General features: G+C 39.7%; 2 protein-coding genes across 2 annotated transcripts in view; one reads left to right on the top strand and one right to left on the bottom strand.

The window, feature by feature from the left end:
- T265_02057 (hypothetical protein) overlaps window positions 1–24520 on the top strand; it is a gene marked incomplete at both ends in the record, with an annotated part of 96853 nt that overhangs the window by 68025 nt on the left and 4308 nt on the right. The window contains one exon of the mRNA XM_009166205.1: window positions 21882–21999. Coding sequence (XP_009164469.1) covers window positions 21882–21999 — 118 coding nt within the window. The remainder of the gene's footprint in view (window positions 1–21881; window positions 22000–24520) is intronic.
- T265_02058 (hypothetical protein) lies at window positions 21878–22396 on the bottom strand (the record flags this gene model as incomplete). Its single annotated transcript, XM_009166206.1, has 4 exons — window positions 21878–22023; window positions 22059–22105; window positions 22148–22224; window positions 22262–22396. The coding sequence occupies 4 exons, from the start codon at window positions 22394–22396 to the stop codon at window positions 21878–21880; spliced, it is 405 nt and encodes a 134-aa protein (XP_009164470.1).

Below are 24520 nucleotides of genomic sequence, written 5' to 3'. Positions count from 1 at the left end.
AATGATGTTGAAATTAATATAATATAATATAATATAATATAATATAATATAATATAATATAATATAATATAATATAATATAATAATGTGATCATATAAATGGTCGTCTAAATTTTTCGTGTGCAAGACACAACACAAAGCGGATGAGAGAGGACGCAGTAGTCTCAAGTAGAAAGCACGCATCAAGTGTAGCAAATGCACTCCGAGAAAAATAACTCAAGGTAGTTGGTGACACAAGGCAACTACCCAAAATATAAACTGCGTTAATTGATTATCGACAGAATGGCTGATCAAGTTTCTTCAAACTGTGCAAAAACACAAGCCAAATCAGGTAGACTAAAAAAGACGCTGGCTGTTTGAAACGTGATACAGTGTATTTGCTTTACAGCAACGTTAAAGTACTTCATTCTTCTGTCAAGTTCATTTATACTGTCTTACACTGTGGTTGCGTCGTTGACGTTAGCCATTGCATATGACTGAATATTTATCTCCGTACGACTTGATTTATGGATTACATTGGTGCGCTTGCATTCTTTGTTGAATTTTTGTGGACCCTCACGGTGCCGTCCCAAATGTCTCGGACATTGGTAACAGAATTACATGAATTCAAATGCCAATTTGTTGTACAGATCCATGCTGAGATCCTTATAGACCGTGGAGGCCTTTCAAGTTCATATATGTAGCATTTTCTCAACGCATCTGCCAACTTGGTAGTTCTGACGACAGGTCGCTAATCACTTCCCAACGCCCAGCACTTTTACAAACGGAATACACTATTTACACCTGCCTTGAACGGTAACCTCATGGCATCAACCCTACGCTGTGTGGTAGAAGTGTGAAAAGGAACAAGAGGATATGCATATATTTCACTGGTAATCACTGTGTTGTCTTGTGGGATATACAAGGCTGTATGCTTTGACCATAGTAGTCGGCAACACCGTTACGTTCCGACAGGTGGGCTGGTGTTTTATATTGAATGACCCACGCCATTAATTAGACTCCGGTTTTCTGCATGTCATTTTGGGTGACATTTGTTTTTACCTGTGCAACTGTCGCTGTTTTGTGATCTCTCATGCTGTTCACAAAAGCACCATCGTTCTGATCAATTACCGTGTGTATGGTTGATTTTGACTGCTTTCTACTATTTTACACGCAATGTGGTCTCGACCAGCGAACGGAACTAAGCACGTCTGGCCACAAGCACTGGCAACTTTGACCGGATTCGATTAAGCTTCTTGTTTCCGTTGACTGTTCACATAGATTATGTGACTTTTACGCACCTCTGCGCTCCCCAACAAACCAACGATGATGCCACCTCAACTGTTGATGAAACCTTTGCATTTAAATTCTAAAGCTCAGCGAATAAACCGGTGATCATCTACGCTACCTGAGCTACCACCATTCTTCTCAATAGCAAACTCTACGAACTTTTAAGGTAATTTATTGAAAGGAAGGAATTAGGTCGTATCCTAGCTGGTAGCTCGCATCAGGACCTTTGTTGTGCACACATTCAGTGAAACAGCAGTAATTCTGACTAAATGTTGTGGAACAGAAATATTAACATCGCTGTCTTGAAACGACGTCGAGTAGTTGCCTACTGAATACCGACGGCAAGGAATTAATGAACGCGTGTGCGTTCAGTCACTTTTATCGATTATCGGTCATGCTGCAAAAGTGTATGTTTGGGTTGTTTTCTTTCTGGTGAAGGAGGGGCCAAAAGGTCTTTCGAAATAATTAGTCTAAAGAGTTGCCTTTGAACAAACAAAAAAAAATGACCGTTGTAAGATCCAACAAAGGCGCGAAAATCATCGGACAATTTCAACCTGCTGTATCGTGTAAAACTATGCTGACCAGTTCCGTGACGGATTGTAAACGTGTGCTTGTTGCAGGTTAATTTTGCGGCCTGTTTCCATGCACTTGCTGCCAAACAATATAGATTTTGCACAGACTGAAATGCAAGGCTGTCGAAAAACATCTTTGGATTGTTTGATTCACTTTGCCTCCAAGGCCTGTGTTGTGTTCACAAGCAGTCTGCTTGCACAATAAAACGAAAAGTAATTTTTAATGCAATGAAGCGTAAGAAATACCAAAGGAATATTGCGAACATTAGTTGAAAGATATTTTGTAAGATAATCCAAGTCTTCGATAAGATGAGTTGCTTCAAGCGCAAAAATCCGGGCATTAGGTCTGATACATCTCCAGTTGTGAGCACTGTTTATAAACATCAAGAAAATTATCGGAAAATGTAAACGGATGAAGGCTTACTAACCTTGGAGTTAACAGTACGAATTCCCCTGACGATGACTCCCAAACATACTAATTTAGTTCATAAATGTGAGAATAATAGACATCGCTTCAATAGGTCGATTATTTGGATTCAATATCAGCACAACTTATGCAGACGGAAGGACATTCTAAATAACTAACCAATGACTGATTTTAGGTGCCTAAAAACTCCCTATAATGAGCTGGACACCACTCATATGCCTCATGATGTAAACAGCCTTAGGTTGCCATGAACATACCAATTTCTAATTGCGACAGTTTTCGAGAAATACACTCATTTGCAAATCAATCTGGTTTCCACGAGAGACTCAACTGAATCTCCCGTTTATGATAATACACAACTGAGTGTGCTGCACACAGAAAAAACCAAATTGATCTGCAAATGAGTGTATTTCTCGAAAACAGCCCAATTTGGGTTCAAGTAGAACATAGGGTTGACAGAATCTCGGGGATTGAGCCTATCTGATGAGCTTCAAGAAGGGCGAAACCGTTCGTGGGCTGTCGAAGAGTTTTTAGTAACCTTGTGAGTAGCAACAGTTTATATCGCATCTTAACTCAACAGAGGTTAGTTAGGGTTTCTTAAGACAAAATTTCTGAACCGGTTGGCTTGGTCACACAAATTTGGTTGGATTCCCATTTTTTGGTGTGAACTCGTATTTCCTGTCCGGGAAAAAAAGTAGTGACAAGCATTCCTGTGTAGCCAAGTGCTGAAGTAACGTGTGAACATAGGCTAAAATTATGACTTACTAACTCCTGGTTTTTTAAAGCATTAGGTTAACTTTAATGCGGCCCAACTGAGGGCACTCTGTCCAAGACGGAAGATATTTCTTTCGAAGCTCTGATAGATCGATCTCCGGAAAGAATACAGAGAGACTGTTATTGCTACGTTGGAACCAACCTTGATTCTAATCCCGAAACGACCGGGCTCTTCAATCGAAGTCGCAATCCATGTCCAAAAAAACTTTCCTAAATTTACCACTTTACACGTAGTTACGTAACCCATCCACAAAAAACCGCCCACGTATTAAGATCGTCAACTGAGACGACGCAGCCGTCCCCACAGGAGAGGGGGTTTTACGGAAGCTATCATTTAGGTTAATTTTGGGTTAGAGTATTCCGGTTAAAGACGAAACGCAACGGCAATTTGATCCAACAGACCTATTTATTTCTAATATTTTCGTTCAAGTAATACAGTAGGACAACCGGAGGAGCGTCAGCTTAATGAATCCAGCAGCTTATTACGTTGGATTTTAATAATCTGCAAACATTTTTCCGTAGCAGCACAGCATCAGTGAACGTTCAAAACGCTCCTGAAATAAAACTGGGTTTACTCGAGTACTTCAGAAAGTTTATAAAATTTATTTTGTTCTTTATTTTTAACTAGAAGTGTCATAACTGAACATCATATTTTTGTCCCTTCTGCTGATCCACTGTGGTGAAACGAGTGGCATAGCTTCCCCTTGACAAAAATTCTGCCGTGTAAGCTGAATATAGTAAATCTATTTAGGTTAAAGGTTTTTACAGAATCGGTGCTAGCTCATAAAGCAAGTTGAGTGGATTAACTGCATTTGCAATGCAAATGACGAACGCACGGCCAAGTTAACGTTGGACTTTAGACGACACAACAGGTTTCTCATTTCGACAAAACCGGGTCCTGATAATAAATCACAACTTACAGTGATACCTTCACTGAGCGAACAAATACGACAAACGAAAAGGCCTCTTGTATCAAATGCACCATCTGAGGGGGTGTGGATCTCCTCGACCATGACTGAATGCTCACCACTTTACCCAATGATTACAAACAGATCAAGGATATTCAGTTACTCGACCAAAACTGCTCGCATAGGTTAATCGGAATAGAGGTATAGTTCATCGCTTTGTGCTGACATCCAGATGACACGGAATCTATAACGTCACATTGTTATCAAAGTCTTCTGACCAGTTGAGCAACAAAACAATTGTGACCAACTCAAATGATCGGTTTCTTGTTTAGACAGTTTTGATGCACAAAGGAGTAGACATTAAGCCCTTCTTGCACCAATCAATCCCTGCTTAATCCTCTTCCTTTTCGAGGTGTTTCTCCCAGTAAAATTCTATTGGTAAAATCTGACTAACAGTAATTCATTTTCTCTGTGAGGATTTTTCCTAAAACAAGTCTATTTTCGACCCGTTCAGTGTTTTAAGCCATACCGTGGGCACAGATTTAAAAGAATATATTGACGGCCACTGTTGTCCAAGACCGTTCCTCTGATTTCTGCTGTTTACTGCCACTAACCACACCTTTGTTATTGCAAACAGGTTTCCGGTCATTCAAAGACTTTTATGCTGTTTTTTTTATAAGTAACACTATCCTAACGTGGAATGAGAGGACCTTTGCTATTTCGTAATGAGTCCTTTAAACATTATGCCCAAAAGAACACTGTCAGCGCTCCTAGTGCCAAAAACTTCTAAGCTTAGGAGTGTTTGTGTCGTAGCGCATTTATATACCCCGTAGGAGACTGCGCCCCGTTCTGGAGCACCAAATTGTCTCAAACAATATTAGAACCGGTACTATAGGTTGCAATTGTTTCAAAAGTTGAAGGCCTACTAAGAAAGAAACAGAACAGGGTCTTGAGAGCCCACGTGGCTAAGTTCGCGGACTTTAGTTTCGATTATCCTGGTTCGAGTCTCTGTATTAACGTCTTCAACAAAATCCCCAGCATCCTCTTTGACACTTGTGTCCGCATGTAAATCAACAAATTGGGCGGTTATGTACTTTTTATATCTTAGGTTTTCTAATCCAGTACCCCAAAGGCCTCAGATATTCGGCCGGAGGCCATTAAATTTGGACAGACCAAAAATTTCAAGCTCCAAATTATGTTTGAACATGAAATTTAGTCTGAATTTTAAAATGATTTGTTTGGACAACCTCAGCAGGATTTAGTTCCTCAAACTTACGCAGAAGATAGACCATTAAACAAAACTTCTCTCAGAAGTAATAAACATTTTCTGCTATCGCTAGGTATTATTTTTGTTATTATACTGATAGCTCGTTTTCTTTGCAAATAGCAAAGGTGCTGACTGTTTTTAGTGAAGTTCATCTTGTAAGCCTCACAAAACGCAACGCTTTTAACAAAACTGCCAGCATACACATTTTAAGTATGCTGCATTAAACTTTTTCTTAAAATGTGTGCCTTCCTAAGTTTTTTGGGATTTTAGTAGGTGATTAGAAAAACTGGCAACCTGCGTAGCCATATTTTCCACTAATTTTCTCGCCCAACCCATTCAATTTGTTGACTTTTTTGCAATTTGGTAAACCGTAAACACCAAAACATACGCAACATATCGTCGGAAAATAACGATGCAACCTGTACGTTAGTTTCTGAGATCAAGTTCAACTCCGCTCCAACACTGACTACGAATCGAACGATCATTCGCACACCTGCTCACTGGGCTACCAAGTACCCTGGTGAAACAGCTTTGTACGAAATCTAGATTACTCATATTAAACGAAAAAATTGGTATTTCAGTAGATTTCATCCGATACACGCTTCAGCCACTCAATTCAGATACACTGGCCAGACCGAGGTTTTAACCTACGTGGATTCTGTACTGTCAGCAGGCATCTGAAAACTACCCATTGCATAGTCTTTATCTTTGACATTCGCATCAATTTCCTAAAGGACAACAAACTGCGGAAACAAGTGGTCCGCAAAAAAGTCCCATCTTCAATCCGATGCTCGGTCACTTGTCCAAAAGTGTGATTGTGCCGGCTGTGACGTTGTTTACATTAGACCGGTCTAAGAAGCGTGAGCTGTTGAAAAAAATGGAGCGTGACCCAGCTATCGCATTGCATGCAATGGCTTAGAACATTCGGATCAGGTTGAATAAATTTCGTGTACTGCAGCGAAATCTCAACATGCACGGCAGTTCTGCTGTGCTAAATCAATTGCTAGATCAGTGAAGTCTTCGTGCGTTAACAGTTCTAAGGCTCTTAAGTTACCGATCATTAGGTATAACCTACTTCAAAAAACAAAGCCAACCCAAAAAGGAGAGACAACCCAGTCCAGAGGTCAGGCGCTAAACACGAACACACACGGGACACAAGTGGTAGGACACACATTTACACCAACCACAGCGCTGCGACAAAGTTTTGACTAGCCACGTTGGCAATACTTTATTGTCAGTCTTTTTTTTTCGTTGACGAAAGCCACACATGGTAGTCCAAAGTCAAACAAGCTGATTCAATATATCCGCAGGGTTGTCACCATCAGTTTCATTACAGAGTAAAATGGTTTTTGCATACATGTCCTAACAAACAAAGGACAAAGACCCGAGTCCTTTCAGTTCACCCACCCAGTGATCAGCATTCAGATAGCAAGTGGGATGTAAGAAGAACTATTTCGTGAGTCTCATGAACAGAGCATTTTACGAACAATTGGGATGGATGCCGTTGAACCGACGCTAATCAGTCGGGCTCCGAATGCAATGGGGACAATAGGTTGCGTAATCAGCTCACTGAAATTTCAGGGATTTTCTTCAACATTACGTTCGAATCTTTTCCTAACCAGACACTCACGTCTAACTTCAACAAAACCTTGCAGACAGAGAATTTGACAGACTGCACCAGAGGGATCTGCCCAACGAAACCAACCATCTAAAAGAGCACATCTTCAACTTTTCTTCAATGATTGAGGTCCCAGCCCTTGAAAGGAAGTTCAAAATTACACTCTCGTTGGGTTCGCCAACTTGATTCAGAAGTTCAGCTGTGGGACTCCCAGTCTATCTGCAAATTAAGTAGACAGCTTTTGAGATACCCACTTTTCGTTGCTGTTATCAGTCTTTTACTGGCCTGCATGCCCCAAAACGTCCCTCGCAACTGGCCACTCAAGAATTTGGAAATCTATAAAGAAAACAATAAATTTATGTAATTTAGAATTTTGCTCTATCCTGCTTTATAAAACTGATTAGGTGACTGACAAGAAAACACAAAAATAACAATAGTAATATATTCTAAAAAACAAGAAACGTGAAGGACGAGATGGAGGCAATAATCTCAAACCTGCTATGGACACCAAATCAGTAAGAGAAAATCGACTTAGCTGTGCCCAAATAACTTGATTTTATGGTTACAATTGCCCCAAGCTTCATGGTTCTGGAATCCACAAAATCAGTGCGCCAATAGGAGTGATACTTAATAGAAATAACCCTTGATGATAAACGCTTACTGGCAAAATGGGTAGCAACTTACTTGTAGCGCATGAGAAGGATGGCTTTGTTATTGTAGGGGGTTTGGGATTTTATTGGATATTTTGTCCTGTAAGTAAAACCAACCTATGCTGAAGAGCCGAGAAGCACCATACAGCTGTTTCAGCTTCATTGAGTGCATATTTGAGGAACTCATATTTTTGAACTGGCCATCTCCTGGCTAGCTGTTTGAGCACTTAACCACTCAGTCACTAGCGACTGATCAGCAGTGCGATGAACTCGCATTTAGACAGGATATAGCGCCGGGATGCAAACCATGCGCCAATAAACCACTATCGGTAGCTTTCAATACTGCCCATCAGATCACACATTACTCTATTAACGGAAACGGACTTATGTATAAGCGCCGTTTCTGAAGCCAACTTCGAACAATCAGTATACACATCTCATTGGCTTTTTCCTTCTTTATACTCTGCGTGAAAGCCTTCACTAATAATGCTTGCACTAAAGATAAATTAGCGAGAAAGTGGTGGATTTTTGAAATGTAATTGTAAATAATGTTAATTCTGAAAGGATTTTAAACAGGACAGTTCAACACCCGGGAAAAAGTCACAAGCAAATCGGTTTCAACGGAACCGCTGTGTGCAGTATTGGGAGCTGAACAGGACAAAAGTTAGCCCAGTCAACGACAGAACTTACTAATGAACCAAACCCACTGCAGTTCCTCAACGATTCGTGTGTACTTCAACTCCACACCAGCGCTGCGCTTTCACTAAAAAATCTGAGCTTTCTGCGTTTACTGGTTTGCCTGTTTCTATGCAATGCATTGTACCGGCCTCACAACCAGCCACCAATGCGGGGCTGATCGGCGGATTTACTAAAACTATCAATTCGACTGTAGTAGTACATCCGCTCATTCGCTCACTGTTACCCCCGCAATTCGGCGGGTTGCGTGAAACACAGAAGTGGTGAGGAACATCATTTGGACTATAGGAGATACTGATACTGATACATTTAGATTGCTCAGAGCAGTTCCACATGCGCAAAGCTGTTATATCCGGGCACTACATCTTAGACTTTAGTTAACCCTCAGCTTTTTTATCAGTATAACTGAGCTTCTCCTCATTCTGGTTGACTAATCTAGATTTTAACCGCTGTATTTGAGTTGCGCTATGTGCTGATTTCCATGCGACCGCAATGAACATACTCTACACATTCGCATGCTTTGTGACTCATTGTTTTATTCAATATCCGGCATCTTTTACGGGTGATTATATTTATTCAGAAACAATATATCGCTAAAAACAAGGTTTCACTATGTTGCTTTTTATTAATCATAAGTTCACTCTTATGCAACAGCTTTTTTGTTTATAGACAGCTGAAAAAGTTCCCGTCGCAACACATTTTTAAGAAACTTATTTTTGTAAGTTGTTTTCCACACGTCCCGTTTTTGTACACACGAAACATATGGTTCAACAAGTTTTCCCTGCAATTTTTTTCTCATTTGTTATGATTATTCACACATGAAACATCTGGTCATTCAGACTGATTTCATTTGCCTACGGTTTGTATCATCTGTGATTTAGTTCAAACGAGTTTCATGTACATCTATCTCTCCCATGTGGTTTGTTTGTGTTGTGAATTAAGCGGAAATGTCGTCTCACTCATTAGGTGTAAGGTGATATACATTTCGTCTTTTAAACAAAGTTGTTCTATTATGAAGGCTGAAAGTACTGTATAGCTGTTTTTTTGTTCGTGCGATACACCTGTAGTTTGCATTTCATTAATCTATAAGGCGATTCTAACGCACAACCTCCTGCTTGGTTGTTGCAAACTTAACCGTTTGGCCAAAAGCGGTTGAACACCAGTGTGGATAAGTCGTAGTAAGAACTGCGGAATTCGCATTATGTGATCGTTTGCTAATTAGCTTTTTTGAATGACAACTTTACCGATAGAACAACCACGCATCTACTTTTTCTTCTGGTTAAGTGAGAATATATTGGACTCTGTAATCGGGATTTTGTCCAGCAATTTGAAATAGTCTCACAAAATACGAGAAGCGCTGCACAGGTTCTATATTCTTACCGGGAATCCCCAGTATTACCCCACAAATCTCGACAAAGTTCTAGGATTTGGTCCTCTAGCTGGTGAAGATTAAACCCAAACCTAATCAGCACAAAGATTTATCACGAAATTCTAGTCCTCCATCTGCCGCTATGGAAGAAGCGCTATGTTACGCAGATCACTTTCTTCAAGAAGTGGAACAGGGACTAAATCCCACATGTTCTAAATTCTTGTTTACTTTCTTTGTAATGTACTACTCATAAGGTTGATGAAAATTCGTCGACTAGCTTACTTTGTTGGAAACCCAGTGAGAGTGGAACCATCAGCTGACATAAAAATCACTACGAGGCTTTGGCAGTGATGCAGTATGATATAGTTACTAACTATTGTTCAAAGCAGGATGGTTTATCCTTCCACGCTTTAGTTCAACCTATGTCGCGCTTTTCCCACTTAACTTCATAATAAGTAGGAAGAGGGGATGAGTCATGGTCACAGTATTTATCGTAAAGCTTGATTTGCAATGCTTTCATCCTGTTTAACTGACTTTAAAGCACAAAAATGCAAAAATTCAGTAAAGCATTGTGAAACTGGAAACTTTAATTTATAATTCCCGAACGTTCAATTGATTCCGGTATAGTAGACATTGTTTTGTATTCGCACACTGTGTCTCAGACTAAACCATCAGCTTTCGACTGGCTATCAAAAAGAACAAAGGTCCCCACTTTTGGCTTCACAGGAAGGAACAAAAAGCTGTTTGTAAGGACAGATAAGTAATTTATTCAGTGTCTTGGTTTACCTATTTTCACTTTCGGTCTACTTGTTCGAACATTTGAAAGTATGCCTTATTGACTAAATTTATATCGCTAACCCTCCAGTACTATTAATTCGTGAAGTTCCAATTTAAGCGACTATTCCCACCCGCTTCTGGTTTTGTTTAAATAGGCTTCAATCATTTTACCAATACCTTCCTCAGTCTGATCTATGTGTACTCAAACTTCCCATTTTCAGCCGCTCCGGGTATGTCCAAAGTTATGATAAGCCATAAATGAAACATACGGTTTTCGGCAGAGGACATATTCAGCATGTTTTGCTGTAAATCCGCATTATCTAGCCTCAATAGGGCCGAAACTCATATCACCACACCCAGTTGTGCTGCAGCACAGCTTAGGCGTGAGCAATCAGGTTGGTAATAAAACAACCTTCGGAGTCAGGTGACACATCCCACGATATCCGCCGAAACGGTACAAACGACACTTGTTGGACAATTGAGGGACCATGGGCATGCATTTGTCCAGTCCCCCACTGCGCATTCAAATGAAGTGTTACAAGGTTTTGTTTGCCATTGCCACAGCTAGTGCAGAAATTTCAATGCTCAGTTGCTGTGCTTCTCAAAAGTTTTTTTAATGAGCAACATACCGCAAAAGCAAACTTGAAAGTTCACAACCATCTGGTTTCCATCTTTGTTTCGGCCTCTATAGCTCTAACCAGTATCTTCATTTTAATTTCCAGTTTTAATTTTTGTTTTTATTTGGTTACTTGTGAAACCGAACTCAACAGCAGATTTTGACTATTCGATAGAGAACTGTGGTGATGATGATGAGGAGGAGGAGGAGGATGGTGGTGGTGATTATTATTATTATTATTATTATTATTATTATTATTATTATTATTATTATTATTATTATTATTATTATTATTATTATTATTATTATTATTATTATTATTATTATTATTATTATTATTAGAGGGAGGAGTAGGAATCTGATGAAAACAAAAGTTTTGGAAGTTAAGAACAACTAATTTTTCGTCCGACCAAGAAGTCTAAATAAATTTTAGAACCCTCTGCGAGTTGGTTCGCGCCTACATGGAGCTCGCCTCAAAAGAACATTGATCAGCAAATGTGGCCAAAATTGGCTTAGGATCAGTTTGCGCATTTTCCCAATTTTTTTAGAGAAAATACCATGCAGTTCTCGGGCGTACCACTACATTTATCCTTCAGTGTTCCAAAGCATGAGATTTTGTTGCACAAATTATAAACTGCCGACCAGCTTTAATTGATATCTCTTCGATGATGGCTACCCTCTTTGATCATATCGTACCATTGTGAAATTTGGTTTTCAGCAGCTGCAATTTTTGAAAACTTCAAAATATTTGACAGTCATGAACCAATTACTAGAACCATGACTGTTGGGCTGTAAAACAAATCCATAAATATGCTTTAAGATTCACCTACTCGTGTTTTCGTCCACTGTAAACGGTAGTATGGCATCAAAAATTTGGAAAAATCGAGCATATATACCACCAGTACGAAGCTGAAGTGCGTTTCAATATCAGTAGGCTCTGTGATAATATTCTATGGCGTATGACAAATGATGCCTTCCTCAGTGTTTCCAGGCTACCTAAAAACGTATTCTCAAAAAGATGACTAATATGTTTGATGTGAGAGCTGGTGCATCTTGCAAAATGGAATGCTTTTTTCACCAAAGAAACATTCGCGCCATTTGGAACTATTTTTACTAGTACGCCGTTAATTCTATATCTTCTTGCAGCAGTGTGAAAGCATTCAGGATTAGGTTTTCAAAAAATCGGATTTTTTTTTCGCAAAATATTCGACAATGGTTTTTAAGTAAGAAAGATGACGTTCGAGGGCGTACTGGATAGTTTTGCCTCCATGGGTCAATAAAGCTGCGCATCCAGAGTCCTTGTTACCTCTCATTCCCTCACTAGAGACCTGAAGTTATACCAGATACCATTGGATACATGCTAGGTTTTGAGAAACAAAAAATTCCAAAAAGAAGTGGGTCACTTGTTCAGTATGTAAACCGTAAGCAGTCATTTGGAAAGTTTTGACAACTCCAGTTCTCCGATGCTACGAAAATGGTGTATAAGGACAACTCAATTGGAGTGAATTATTTTACCGCTTCACTAACACTATCAACCATTTGTCTCCTGGTAGGCTTTTACAACATGCCTGTCTGATCAACGCTATGCTCCTTCTTGCAACTGGATTGGATTCCCATTCAAGAAACTTACCGTTCGCAAGCCTAACTGGAGTTCACAAATATTAGACAGGGCTTTAAATCAACCAAACAGCTGTCTGGGAAAATGGGAACTGTCTCTTAGGTTTTGTTGTCTTCTAAACCGTGGATTTTAAAGTCTTAGATAGAATCCGTGGGATATTTGATGATGTTCCGCATGTGACCGCTTGGTAATTTAAACTGCTTAAAGTCAGCACGAAGATTCCCGTGAGTTTTCCTCAACTCCACAGGTACAGCGAATTCGAAGTGAAATCTTCAGCTTCTTATGTTTCTTACATACTTTCTTATACTTCAGTTACCCATTTTAAATTCCTATGATCAGTCTTCATCAAGTTGTCTGTCGGTTCTACCCGATGTTATCTCCAAAAGACAGAAAATGAATTTTCTTATATCCACTCTATCAGAACACAGTACCAGAATGGAGAAGCTAGAAACATTACACAGAGCAAGGCGTCACGCACTGTTGTCATGATTGGTAAATTAAAGGTAACTATTTCGTGTAAGTAATTTGTGAGATGTCTCCAAGCCATTCGGCTTTTGGGAAGACAATGAGGCCTTTTGGGAATTAATCCAAAATTTCCCGGAAAATTCGGAAGCGAAAGTGTGAAAAGTTGGGTTATTTATTCACTTTTTCATTTCCCGTAACAGGCTGACAGATTTTCGGTCTACGCCGGGATAAAAGAGCGAGAGTTTCAAAAGGCCGCTGAGATTAACAGGACCCTAATAATTTGTTCTGCGGACTAGTGAAAACCGTTATTCAAAAACCAGCACCCACAGACTGCACTATATTTTAACTGTGGTACAAGTAGTAGCTAACAATTATAATATGCTGAGAGCATACTCTTGTCTAAAAGACTGCAACATTTACGTTACTGAGGTTATTTTTTCGCGTCTGGCCCGATGCGGTCAAGGTATTGTGGATCATAAAGTATTCTTATTTTGCATGCTTTTTCCAGAGTGATATATTCAAATTTGTTCTCAGGATTAGGTTGTATCAAGCAGGACATATCGCTTTTCGTGTGACTCTAGTAATGGAGACTGCAGGGTTAATCCGTATTACCTGAGTTGTAAGGGTGGCTTGTGAATAAAATCGGATTTTTCCTTGTTTGTCACCCGTAATCAACCTTGATATTTTAGTAGGACCACTGAGTGTACATGCCAACAGGCACGAGCATGAAATGCGCAGTTCGTATACCTTGTAAATTTGCTGTAATTACGCCTTCAAACTCCGGTTTACCTTTTTATCACTGTGCATGCGAGTTCCATGGGTTAGTTATATGAAATAATTGAAAAATTGCAGTTGAAATGTTTTCCTTTAGGTGAGGCGTTTCATGACTATTTTATCGTTATTTGGAATAACCAGCAGTGCGTAATGACAATCAGTGATTTAATGCTTCCTGACTTTCAGTACATAATGGCTCCAATTACGGAGGAATGTCTCGATTGAAAAAGCCCCATTACCGAAACCATGCTGTTGAAACGATGCGAGTTTTGTACAAGGTTGACCATACTTTCTAGGGAGGGTTTCTGATATCCGAGCTAACCCTCATAACCTCCTTCACTCCACCCCTGCCCGAGAAACGGCAAACGCTTTTCAGAAAGTTTGACTTTTTATTTCTAAATAGTAGTCTCCGCTTGCCTTCTTGTTATACAAACGCAGGTTGAATATAAGAAATTGTGAGTTTCTGTAATTGTGGACAAATTTCTGTCCAGTGCCAGAGGCGTCAGGTTTATTTAGTTGCCTTTATAATCAGCCATTGTCATTTCCCTTTTCTTACAATTTCGCTATCTTGAGTTCATAACGCGCAACCGCTCCATTACAAGAAAAGAAAAAGAACTACATTCCACGTTCACAATGGTAGATATGGCCGCATTTTTCGACTCTAAAGGACTTAACATGTCTTCATCAATGTTACTTAAACTTTCAACAGCTTCCAATTGAGGCTTTTAGCAAAACGCCTCAGGCAAACCCAATTTACGAAGCTGCATTGAATCCGCTTTTCTGGAAAACAATAATTAAAATCCATGAGTAATAAAATTAATCACTGACTTTCCCTAATATATGGGTTTAGACTCGTGCATAAATTATTTGAATGCATAATAATTAAATCACAAACAATCCCACAAAATTGGCACACAACGGCTTACCCTAAGGTCCCAGCGAACCAATAAACTAATATGATATGTGATGAAATGATATTATGTGGGACACCGGGGAGTCTACGCTACATCCGTTTGTTGTGACTTTCTGGGAAAGCGTGCTTGGCAGTCTGGAAGGATTCTGAGTTACGTTGTGGCTAGATGTTGGCAAAAGGTTAACGGACTAGTTCAGGAAACTCCAAGTGCTTGAACATGGTTCAGTTATAACTAAATTGTTGGCTGACTGAGTTTGTTGGTAACATAAGGTCGTGGCAATGACTTTGGGGCTGTGTTCATGAATGTGATAGATAACCACCGATACCTTACTGCCTATGACCAAGAAGAGACTGCTAACTTGTTCAGATAGTGTAACTAATAACGCGGCAAATCTCGTGGTTTTTCAAAAACCTAATCCAAGAGATATGCTGCAACTCGTCGAATGCTTATTATCATGATTATCGTGCCAGTCATATTGTTTGCACAACTCGATGACTATCCCAACTGATTAGAAGGTCTTGCGAGGTTTCTGTCCGACCGCCAGTGCAACCGGCTTCCATACGCTAGAACCTCGACGACTCAGAGATCCAGGTATGTCATCTAACGTGGTTTATTATGTTCCAAAATACAATTGTACGGTCTTATGACATTATATACTTGTCACGGCCGATACGCTGACTACCAAATCCAGTCAACAAAAACGTTGTTTGTAAAAAAAACCATGTCCAAACCACTCTGACCTCCCCGGACTAGACCATCGTCCCTTTCCAATGTCTAGCAACGACCGACTTCAGAATCCTTCTATACCCCCATTCACACATCCAGCTGGGAGTAGGAACATGTTAGCATGTTAGTGACCCTCCGGTATTTTACCGAATCTCGTTTTAACACATTTACGTTCACCACATTTTATTTTTGCATTGGCTTGCCGATACCTCATAGAAAGCACTTGCTTGTCGCTTCTGTTGCACGACATAAATGCCCGTCACTCGTGTGCCGAAAAAGTACAATCGGTCGGAGTTTAAAGCAGTCGATACATTTATGAGGGGCAGGTGAAAAAGTCCCTATGTTATTGTCAGTTAGTTTTCTGTCCATTCTTCCTACATGCGTAATCTGTTCATAAGCCTTGGCCGATAATGTTTGGCTGATAATGTTAACAAGGAAGTACTGGCTTTAAAAGCCCAAACATCTTGTAATTTCGGCGTCTCTAATGGTCATAGTTCTTAGTTTCCCTACATGGTACTATACTAAAGAAGCAAAACGAACTACCCAATGTCTTACAGCCCAGTGAACAATTTCACCCACTATTGCACCCATCGGTTATATGCTTGTAATATAGTAACAGCACTTGCAATTTCTAATTAGTTATTGTTAATGGTAGCTAATTTGCAGGCGTCGACAGACTATGTGGCTTCAACTATTACCCAGCAGTTTAAAGCATACCAGCCCTTCAGTCTTCATGGTAAATACAGTGTAGCCTGTCTCACCATCCAAATCGGTGCTTTTTACACGGATTGTAAAACACGTTCCACGTTATGAAGAACACACTCCTGTTAGCTATGTTGCAATCGGCTGTTGATTTAAGACGCCACTCTGCAACAGCTACATCCTAATTATATTTTGCTCCATTAGTGCTGAGAATGATGGTTCGCTAACCCGCAGCTTATTCTCAAGCACCAACGTTGACAGGTCATTCTTCCCTTTACATTACACAGAATAGTCCGTGTCACATAAAAAAAGATATCTTGGCCAGTTTTTGTGAAATACTAATCATACTAATCACAGTCTTCGGCAGCCGACGGCCTCCTAAGACTCATCAGGTAAGCGCAGTTCAAAAGCTTTTGTCAAACTTATGTCCTACCGGAAATCAAACTGTACAAGATTTGTAAAATACACTCATTCGCACACCTATTCGGCTTTTAAGAGGGACACAAGTGAATGTCATTTGGTTGTGCTGCACAAAGCCCACCTCACTTTTCAGTCGGTACGATATTTGAGATACAAATGAAACTTCTCACAGGGTTCAAGTTAAGTATAGGGGGATTCTGTCTACTTGATGACCCTGAATAATGGTATAGACTTTCGTGGGATTTCAAAGAGTATCTGGCAACCTTATGAGCATTATTTGTTTAAGAGTGTACGCTGCGACATTTTGGAAAACTTGACAAAGAAAAATGGAGCATTGTTTGTGCAGCACATTCAGTCAAAGAATAGCACAAATACGAGATTCAGTTTGGAATCAGCTGTGTATGGACCTACTGTTTGTGCAAAGTATTGCATTTCGAAAAAGCCCAGTCATTTTATATTAATACTGGGATTCCTCCTTCTGCTCTCAACTTAGTTTTCCTCTCTGAACGAGGGTAAAAAAGCCTGTAAAAGGTCTCTCCGCCGTTTTGTTTTTGATCCTTTTGTTTCTACGAATTATGGACGTAAAACCTTTGTACTCCCTGGTCTTCAAAGTAAATTAAATCTGTTTTCAATATAAGAAAAGTGTGTCTCAAGTAGGCCTAAGTCTTTTGCTCACAATTGATTCGCACAATCTTTTTTTAGAGTTTTGATCTTTTCTAAGGAGGTCGGTGGATGTAAAGTATACTATAGTAACGAACTGCCTGGCATACCCATGGCCAGAATGTGAGCATCTATGATGGATGCAAAAGGCTCTGTGCTAATTCAAACCTTAACACGTGGATGCCCCATGGGTTACCTTGTTCACCGGTACGCTAGTAGTTACTGATTATTTGTGGTCATTTGAAATCTCATTAGTAGAAAATCCGCTGACAATAAGTTATATAGGCTCACATTGAAGGTCATCACCTAATTCACAACCAGATGGTTGTGAAATGGAGTAATCATAGGACACGCAAAAAACACTCATTCTATGCCGTCCATCTTTGAGTCTTTGAACTTTTCCCGTTCCCTACTTCTATCGTAAAAATTTGATTTTTGGAATATCCTGGAATTATCGGAATCTTAACCATAAGGCTGTTGATCCACTTTTGCATCTCCCTAGAAGATAATCACTGTTTAATCTAGTGTTTTCTCTTCATTTGGCACAATTTCCGGTAAAAAACAATAAACCCAATCTACATTCCTGTAGCTCTATGCGCAGTTACCCATTTCCCCTCTCAAACTATTGGTGAACGAAACTGTGACAGCTAAAACCGGTGGATGGCAAGTACGGGGTTCTTACAGCTGATGATTTTGGTTCTTCTCTTTAGAAATTCGTTGCACGATAAATGAGAATAAGAAACAGCATCCCTTTTGGATATGAAAATAGTGTGATGCTTCGGCGACGCATCAGCTATTAAGGTCATTTACTAATCGTGCTACAACGTGGACTGGCTTCATTTAGATGTTTATGAGATCTCGATGTAACATAGTGACTTTCTTCATCTCTCTCCATGGACTTGCGCTCTAGAGGAATTGCCTCTCAGAATTGCGGCTTAGACATAATGCGCACCGAACGCCCAAAAATTGGTTCCAGACATCTGCTTGGGGTGGACTGATTTTTCTTTCGCTCTTGCGGACCGCTGCTACTCACGGAGATAACCAGTTGTGATGGTATCAATTTTAATATGAAAACGTTTCTCCCGTTTCATGAAACGAAGGCTATTGTTTTAGGGCTTGTTTTTATCGATTGTACAGTGTGACTTGAATTTTAGTGATCGGTTTCTGCCATTTAGCTACTCACAGGTAAGGTTAACTTACATTTTAGGGATACGTTCTTGACGCACTTGCTTGACTGAGAATGATTTTTCTTACTATAGAGTTTTTCTAAGTAAAGGTGTGAGTCAACAGTTTGTTGATTCAGTAATCAACATTTTACTTTTGCAGTGACCCGCAAGTTACAGTCTATTTTCCATATCATACAACTTTTCAGAAATACTGCTTCGGATTTCGCTAGGGCAAGGTTGATTGTTATCATAAATTTAAACTGGAATTTACAGCTAAATAAAGATAAAAGTTTGCTCTTCTCAAGCGTTGCAATATTAACAAGAGATACATAAATAAGATTATGTAGAATGTGGCACTAAATAGCTATTCTGGAACAAAATCGTATCTGAAATGGTCAATTCTAACAGAGGTCCACCATACTATTTGATAGTGTTGGATTTCATCAGGTCCGACTGGCTTTTTCTGTGCTTAGACATAACACGCTTGAACACGGCATTAAGTAATTTAGCTTATTATTGGGATAGATTCCTAAATTACCCAGATGTAAGGACTAATTTAAGTGGGTAAAACCACCCAATCAGTCTGTATATGCCATTTATCTCTATTTGTTGCGCTGGATTTCACGAGGGTTCTTGCGTTTGGTCAATGGTTAATTCAACTTTTTCATTAAATATTTTATTTCAGTGAACTGGCTTTCTACTTTTCGCACCTTACAAGATGAAATCAAACCGGTGGTTTACAAGCATTTTGCCACAGCTGCTAAACAAACCAGTTGTCTGAAAAACATCAGCCAAATGATTATTTGTTTCTGTCTCCAGACTGAAACACTTTAATTACTCGAAACCCCTCAGTGTACTCTAAGCGGTCGAACAGCTACCTGAGAGTCTGTTCGAATTTTGATTAGTCCTTAAGGGATTTTATACCACAGCAGATAAAGCCTCACCTAAACAACTTCTAAGTCCAAACATATTTTCAAGGAAACTTCAGGCCAATGGGGATGAATGAGCCATAGAAACAGTCAAAAAGAAACACTCTCGATATATTGATATACTGTCAAACCAGTCACGTGAAATATATGCATTTGCATTCCTCATGGCAATAAGGCTTCTGTGAAATATGTATCACCTTGAAGTAGTTGTGCGGCTTTATTGTTGGACGTTCATTTGTTACCAGTGATCTCGATGAACAAAATTAAGGAAGTACCAATTCAAGCAATCATACTTTTACCATTAGATTGGTGCTATCTGCAAGCAATTTGTCATTTTCAAGATTGGCAAAACAGCTCGTTATTTTTTGCCCTCCATTTTGTTCAACGTAAGCGCTGACATTCTCAATACAGCGGCAAATGCCATGTTAACCCGATGCTTTGACTTGTGTAACATTCCTGGTCTTTACTGAGCAGCACCGATTAGGTTCATACCTGTAGGTGCTACGATAGATCCAGTGAACTGCTTTTAATGTGATCTTTTGAGCCTATTTGATAATGCATGTTTAAATAAAGCAAAAAATAACATTCACTCATGAGCCGCTATGCTCTTGTCATTTGAAAGTGATTCTAAACGTCAGATGAGGCTGCTTACCTGAGAGATTCTACTCCGTGACCACTTCATAATGAAAACAAGGTTAATTCGTCTTTGACCCTAAGATATACAAATTGTTTTGATATAACTGATAGGTTGGTAGTGTTGCGGCCTTTTTTCAAGGCGATAGCAGGGCGTGCGTGGCCGCCCCTCTACAAGTCTGCATTGGTCATGGTAACAAAAACCAAGACATGCACCTTTCCACTTTCTGTTTTTCAATATACGTTAAAAGCATGTCGATCAATATTCTTCTGTGGTTATTCTGATGCTGCCATACTTAGTTTACAATCGATATTTTGCAAGCTTACACTAGTCTTTGGGCAAGGTGATGTATATCCGTCCACTGGTTTTAGCAGAGTTCACTGCCACTCAGTGTCTTTGTGTGAGGAAGTAAGTTCAGCAATAATTCAAGAAATCAAATTCGTCTGTAACTTTCTTCCTATTTTTACTTATAAATACTATATTTCATGGTCCTTCACGATAATTTCTTGAACACTTTCTCAAGCAATCTCATGTTTCTTCATTGTATTCCTTAACAGTAAATTGACCGTTTCCCTGAAATACTTATGACAGCAGTGGAGTTTGTCTAACGGTTTTCCTAGAGCTTATGTGTGACATGGTTTCCACCTTTCCGTTTAAGGTCGTTTAATCTTCTGGCTCTCGGCTAAACGTCGAACGCGACCTCAGTTTGGCCGTCCGCGATTTCGAGCATAAGATTCTGGTAGTTATTATCAGCCACATATCCTTGACGATCTTATCGAAATCAATGGTTTCTCTTGCCGTATAACGTAAAGAGTGCGCGTTTTCTGTACAGGTAATACTGTAAAAATCCATGCCTAGAAAATATTGGCCATAAAAACAGAAGCGCCTCAGCATATTTCCGGTTTGTTGGAAAACAGCAGAAATACGTTGGTGGCTAAAAATAGGTACGGCACGTTTAAATGGTGAAGAAACTTTTACCGACTGATTCGAGCAAAAAATAGACTTGTAAAACCGGTAATATTAAAGCACTATTCTCAAGTTAACGATAACACTAAGGATTGTGTGCATGAGAGGATTAAATTAGGGCACCTAATATAGTTTATATTGTGTGGGAACCGTCTTCTCGTCGAACCTCATTTGTTTATTTGTGTAAAAAAAATAATGATATGCTTTACTGAGTTCTCCATATGGCAAGAAAGAAGCCACTAAAATGAATGGACGTCTACGTCTAGCGGCCACATTCGACGTTTTCAAAGCCGCTAGCGTTGACCGAGAGTTATGTGCTTTGCGAAAGTGGAAACCAAGGTTGCTAGCTCTCGCCAAAGACCCTACAAAAGATACTACTACTGACTTCAGGCAACTGACTAACTTACTTGCAGTACGAAGCTCCGCGTGCCATATATATTTTAGCAGATTTAAATAATGTTTTAAGAAAATGGACCAATTAGATGCTCGATTATTGGCACGGTTTCGCCTCCGTTGCAAGTGGCGTAACTTATCAAGAAGAAGTACTCTGATATCCTGAATAGTGGCTCAACCGTATCTTGTACAGCCAGAACGAAAATCTCTCACTCAATAAAAATTTTTTACTAGCTTCACTGGCTTCATTATCTGCTTAAATCCAAGCACTTCAAAGCCCGACTGAATCCGCCGCTAACGATGAATAAGTGTGCAAACAAGTGAATTTTTGACATACTTTGCTTAATCGGACGCACTGAAAAATAAAACTGATAGACTTCTCAAAACAACACATTCAGCTACGAAGTTGTGGTACAGTACCCCGCAATCTCTTCCTCGCTGAGTTATCGTATAACCCCATTACTGCATCTTTGAGATTCGAAATTCAGAAACCTTCAAACAGAATAAGATTTGCAACATTTGATCCACGAGTTCATTGTGGGAAATTTTTCACAACTTTGCTTTTCGTTCAGGGAGTTTCTTCGTCGGTGCCGTCTGCTTCGTTGCAGTCTTCGCCAGCCAACAGGCGTAAAGTGGCATTATCCTCCATCTTCTGCGAATATTCTCTCTCTAGCTCGAGAATTTGATCACGTAAGTCAGACCTTATGAAAAAATCTAAGAATAAATGACAAACAGCCCTTCCAATTTACCCGTAAAGTGTTTCCGTGGATCTTCTGGTTGCTTTACCAATAAATCTCTGCATGGTTGTTGTGAGCAGAACCGTAAACCACTTTCTTACCTCAAAAAAGCTGAAATCATGAACTGAATTTCTGGATGCTCGCGGAGGTATTTCTCATTATTAATCCGTGTTTCAGTCTGAAAGAGACTATGTTAATAAAGACTTTCTGCGTACCTTTAGTCTATTTGTAGCCGCCTGTTGATGGTTTTTCAAGGCTCCCAGTTTGCCAGGCCCTCCAAGGTCATAAGCCTCCATAGTCAATGGAGGATCATGTTTAGGTGGAGCTGACCCAGTATCCACAGCGGCCATATTAAATCGTCAAACCGTTGTTTAGCAAGTAACTGAAATACAATGGAAAATCTTGTAACACCATCAGAATGAACCAAATTTTACACCTTGTCATAGGTATGATTAGCGCCAAACTCGCGTGTAATTTCTTGCACAAAGTGACCTACTGAAATACCTCGAAATCGTACGGAATGCCCTTATTTAGCGCTTGTCGGTAGCAAGCTGCTTTGTCGACCCACGTATCCTAAAGTCAAGTGACTGAGTAAAATTATTAGATTAATCCACGTGGTCTGTGTTTGTACGCTTTTGTGTCAGAAGGCGTGTTGGCTAATGTGTAGGTCACCGTCTTTTTAAACTAAAAATAGCTGCTCCTCCAAGTCTCTTCTGGTCTCACGTTCATCCATGATGGCACCCGAGCTGTAAACCCGACGGTGAGCAAATATCTTGTGGTCTATCCAAAGGAAGAAATTCGGCGTCAACTCAAACCCATACAATGATTTCGTATATTTTTTCATTTCTGTTATGTGGACGCCCATCTTGTCCATTTTGCACACTTGTAGCTTTTTGCCGTAACTAAGAGCATTTCAATTCATACGGTATCCCAAAGCAGAGTTTACCCGCCAGGTTGGAGATATAGAATAATTTGGAGATGATTATATAGTAAAATTTTGGTACCGCTGAAACAGGATTTCATTCAAACCTTCTGTTTGCTTAACAGTAGCGTGCTAATAAGCAAAAAACTTTTGTTTAGTTAATTCGGGTTCTTTTTGGATAGATCTCTAACTAGCAGTGGTAAGCTTTGTTCGAATTAAAGCTATATTGTGTTTATTTACCCTTCAGGACACATGGACTTACTACTTTCCGAACCGTTTACGTGAGGTGGTGAGCCTCCCTTATCTGGTTACTTCTGTATACTTTAGACATCTGCCAGCTCAAGGTTTTATCCCATAAATTAAGAATAAATTGCCCGACTAGTGGCAATTTCGTAGATTGTTAGATTTGTCCAACGATGCTTCATGCAACGACGAGTTTTTAGGTACGTCCATTGTGTTTTGAATTTGCGTAATTTTTGGTGTGACGGAAAGATGATAGTGCCAGACTTCTGTGAGTTGCCTCTAAATTTGTTTCACACGCCACCGTTGACGGTTGGTTGTAAATATTTTGGCATTACTCTGATAGATTACCCGTCAGCGGTAGGTTCTTTGATTTGAATCCGAAAGTTGATGAGCTGATGTCAAAACTAAGGCATTCTTTGCTCTTGGTTTGTCTTGACATATGGCGACGTTGCGACGTAAATCATTTTGTATCCGGATGCTGGCCGTGGGTATCGTACACAAAATATGCATTGATAAGAATAATTTGTCCTGGGACAATAATAAGAAACAAAATTAAAGGGTGTGCCATATCGGTTGATTGGTTTAAATGTGATTAAGTATAATGCATTCAACGTGCTCACTGAATTAACTTAATTACTGTACCTGATTCCATAGGCTCAGACACCCAGAAGAGGCATATTCTAAGTTTTCTTCGACCCCCAGAACTTCTGTTCTAATACGATACTACTTCAGACTATCTGCACTTTGTTCGTATACGGATATATTGTTTCAAATCTTCTGTCGAATATCACTAGTACCACAAATTTCAGCTTTACATTTTTGCGAATTGTGATGTGTTCAAGAGCAGGAGTTTAGTGGAAAATGTAACGTTAGGTTGGTCTATGTGCACCGTAACACTGCTTTCAAGTTTTGCTCCAGTTACACTTCATATTTGCCTAAGGTGTAACGTTTCCTAAAAATATAATCCACGGCAACCCACACGGTTTCTACATGCATGTGATGCCAGTGCTATTGACACAAATTAGTGACGTCTAAAAGGCCATCCAGCGACATGAAAACAGTAGGGAATTATGTATGCGCCCGTCAGAGTTTTTCTTAGGTTTGTCCTTCATTTGCGGCGCTGGTAACTACAATGCCGTGACCTTGCAAGGTCATATGCTTCAGGGCTTTTCTGAAATGTGATTCACGGATTCACGGATTCACGGATTCACGGATTGATACACAGGATCGAGGCTTTTGCCCAAGTTTCCCGGGTCAGTTTTGTTCTTGTCGGTCAGTGGCTGTCGTTCACCTGAAAGGCACAAGTGAA

This window comes from Opisthorchis viverrini (genome assembly GCF_000715545.1).
Source record: "Opisthorchis viverrini unplaced genomic scaffold opera_v5_23, whole genome shotgun sequence".
In the NCBI taxonomy this organism is placed as follows: domain Eukaryota; kingdom Metazoa; phylum Platyhelminthes; class Trematoda; order Opisthorchiida; family Opisthorchiidae; genus Opisthorchis; species Opisthorchis viverrini.
The sequence above is the reverse complement of the archived record's forward strand: the minus strand, read 5'-3'. Positions and strand labels throughout refer to the sequence as shown.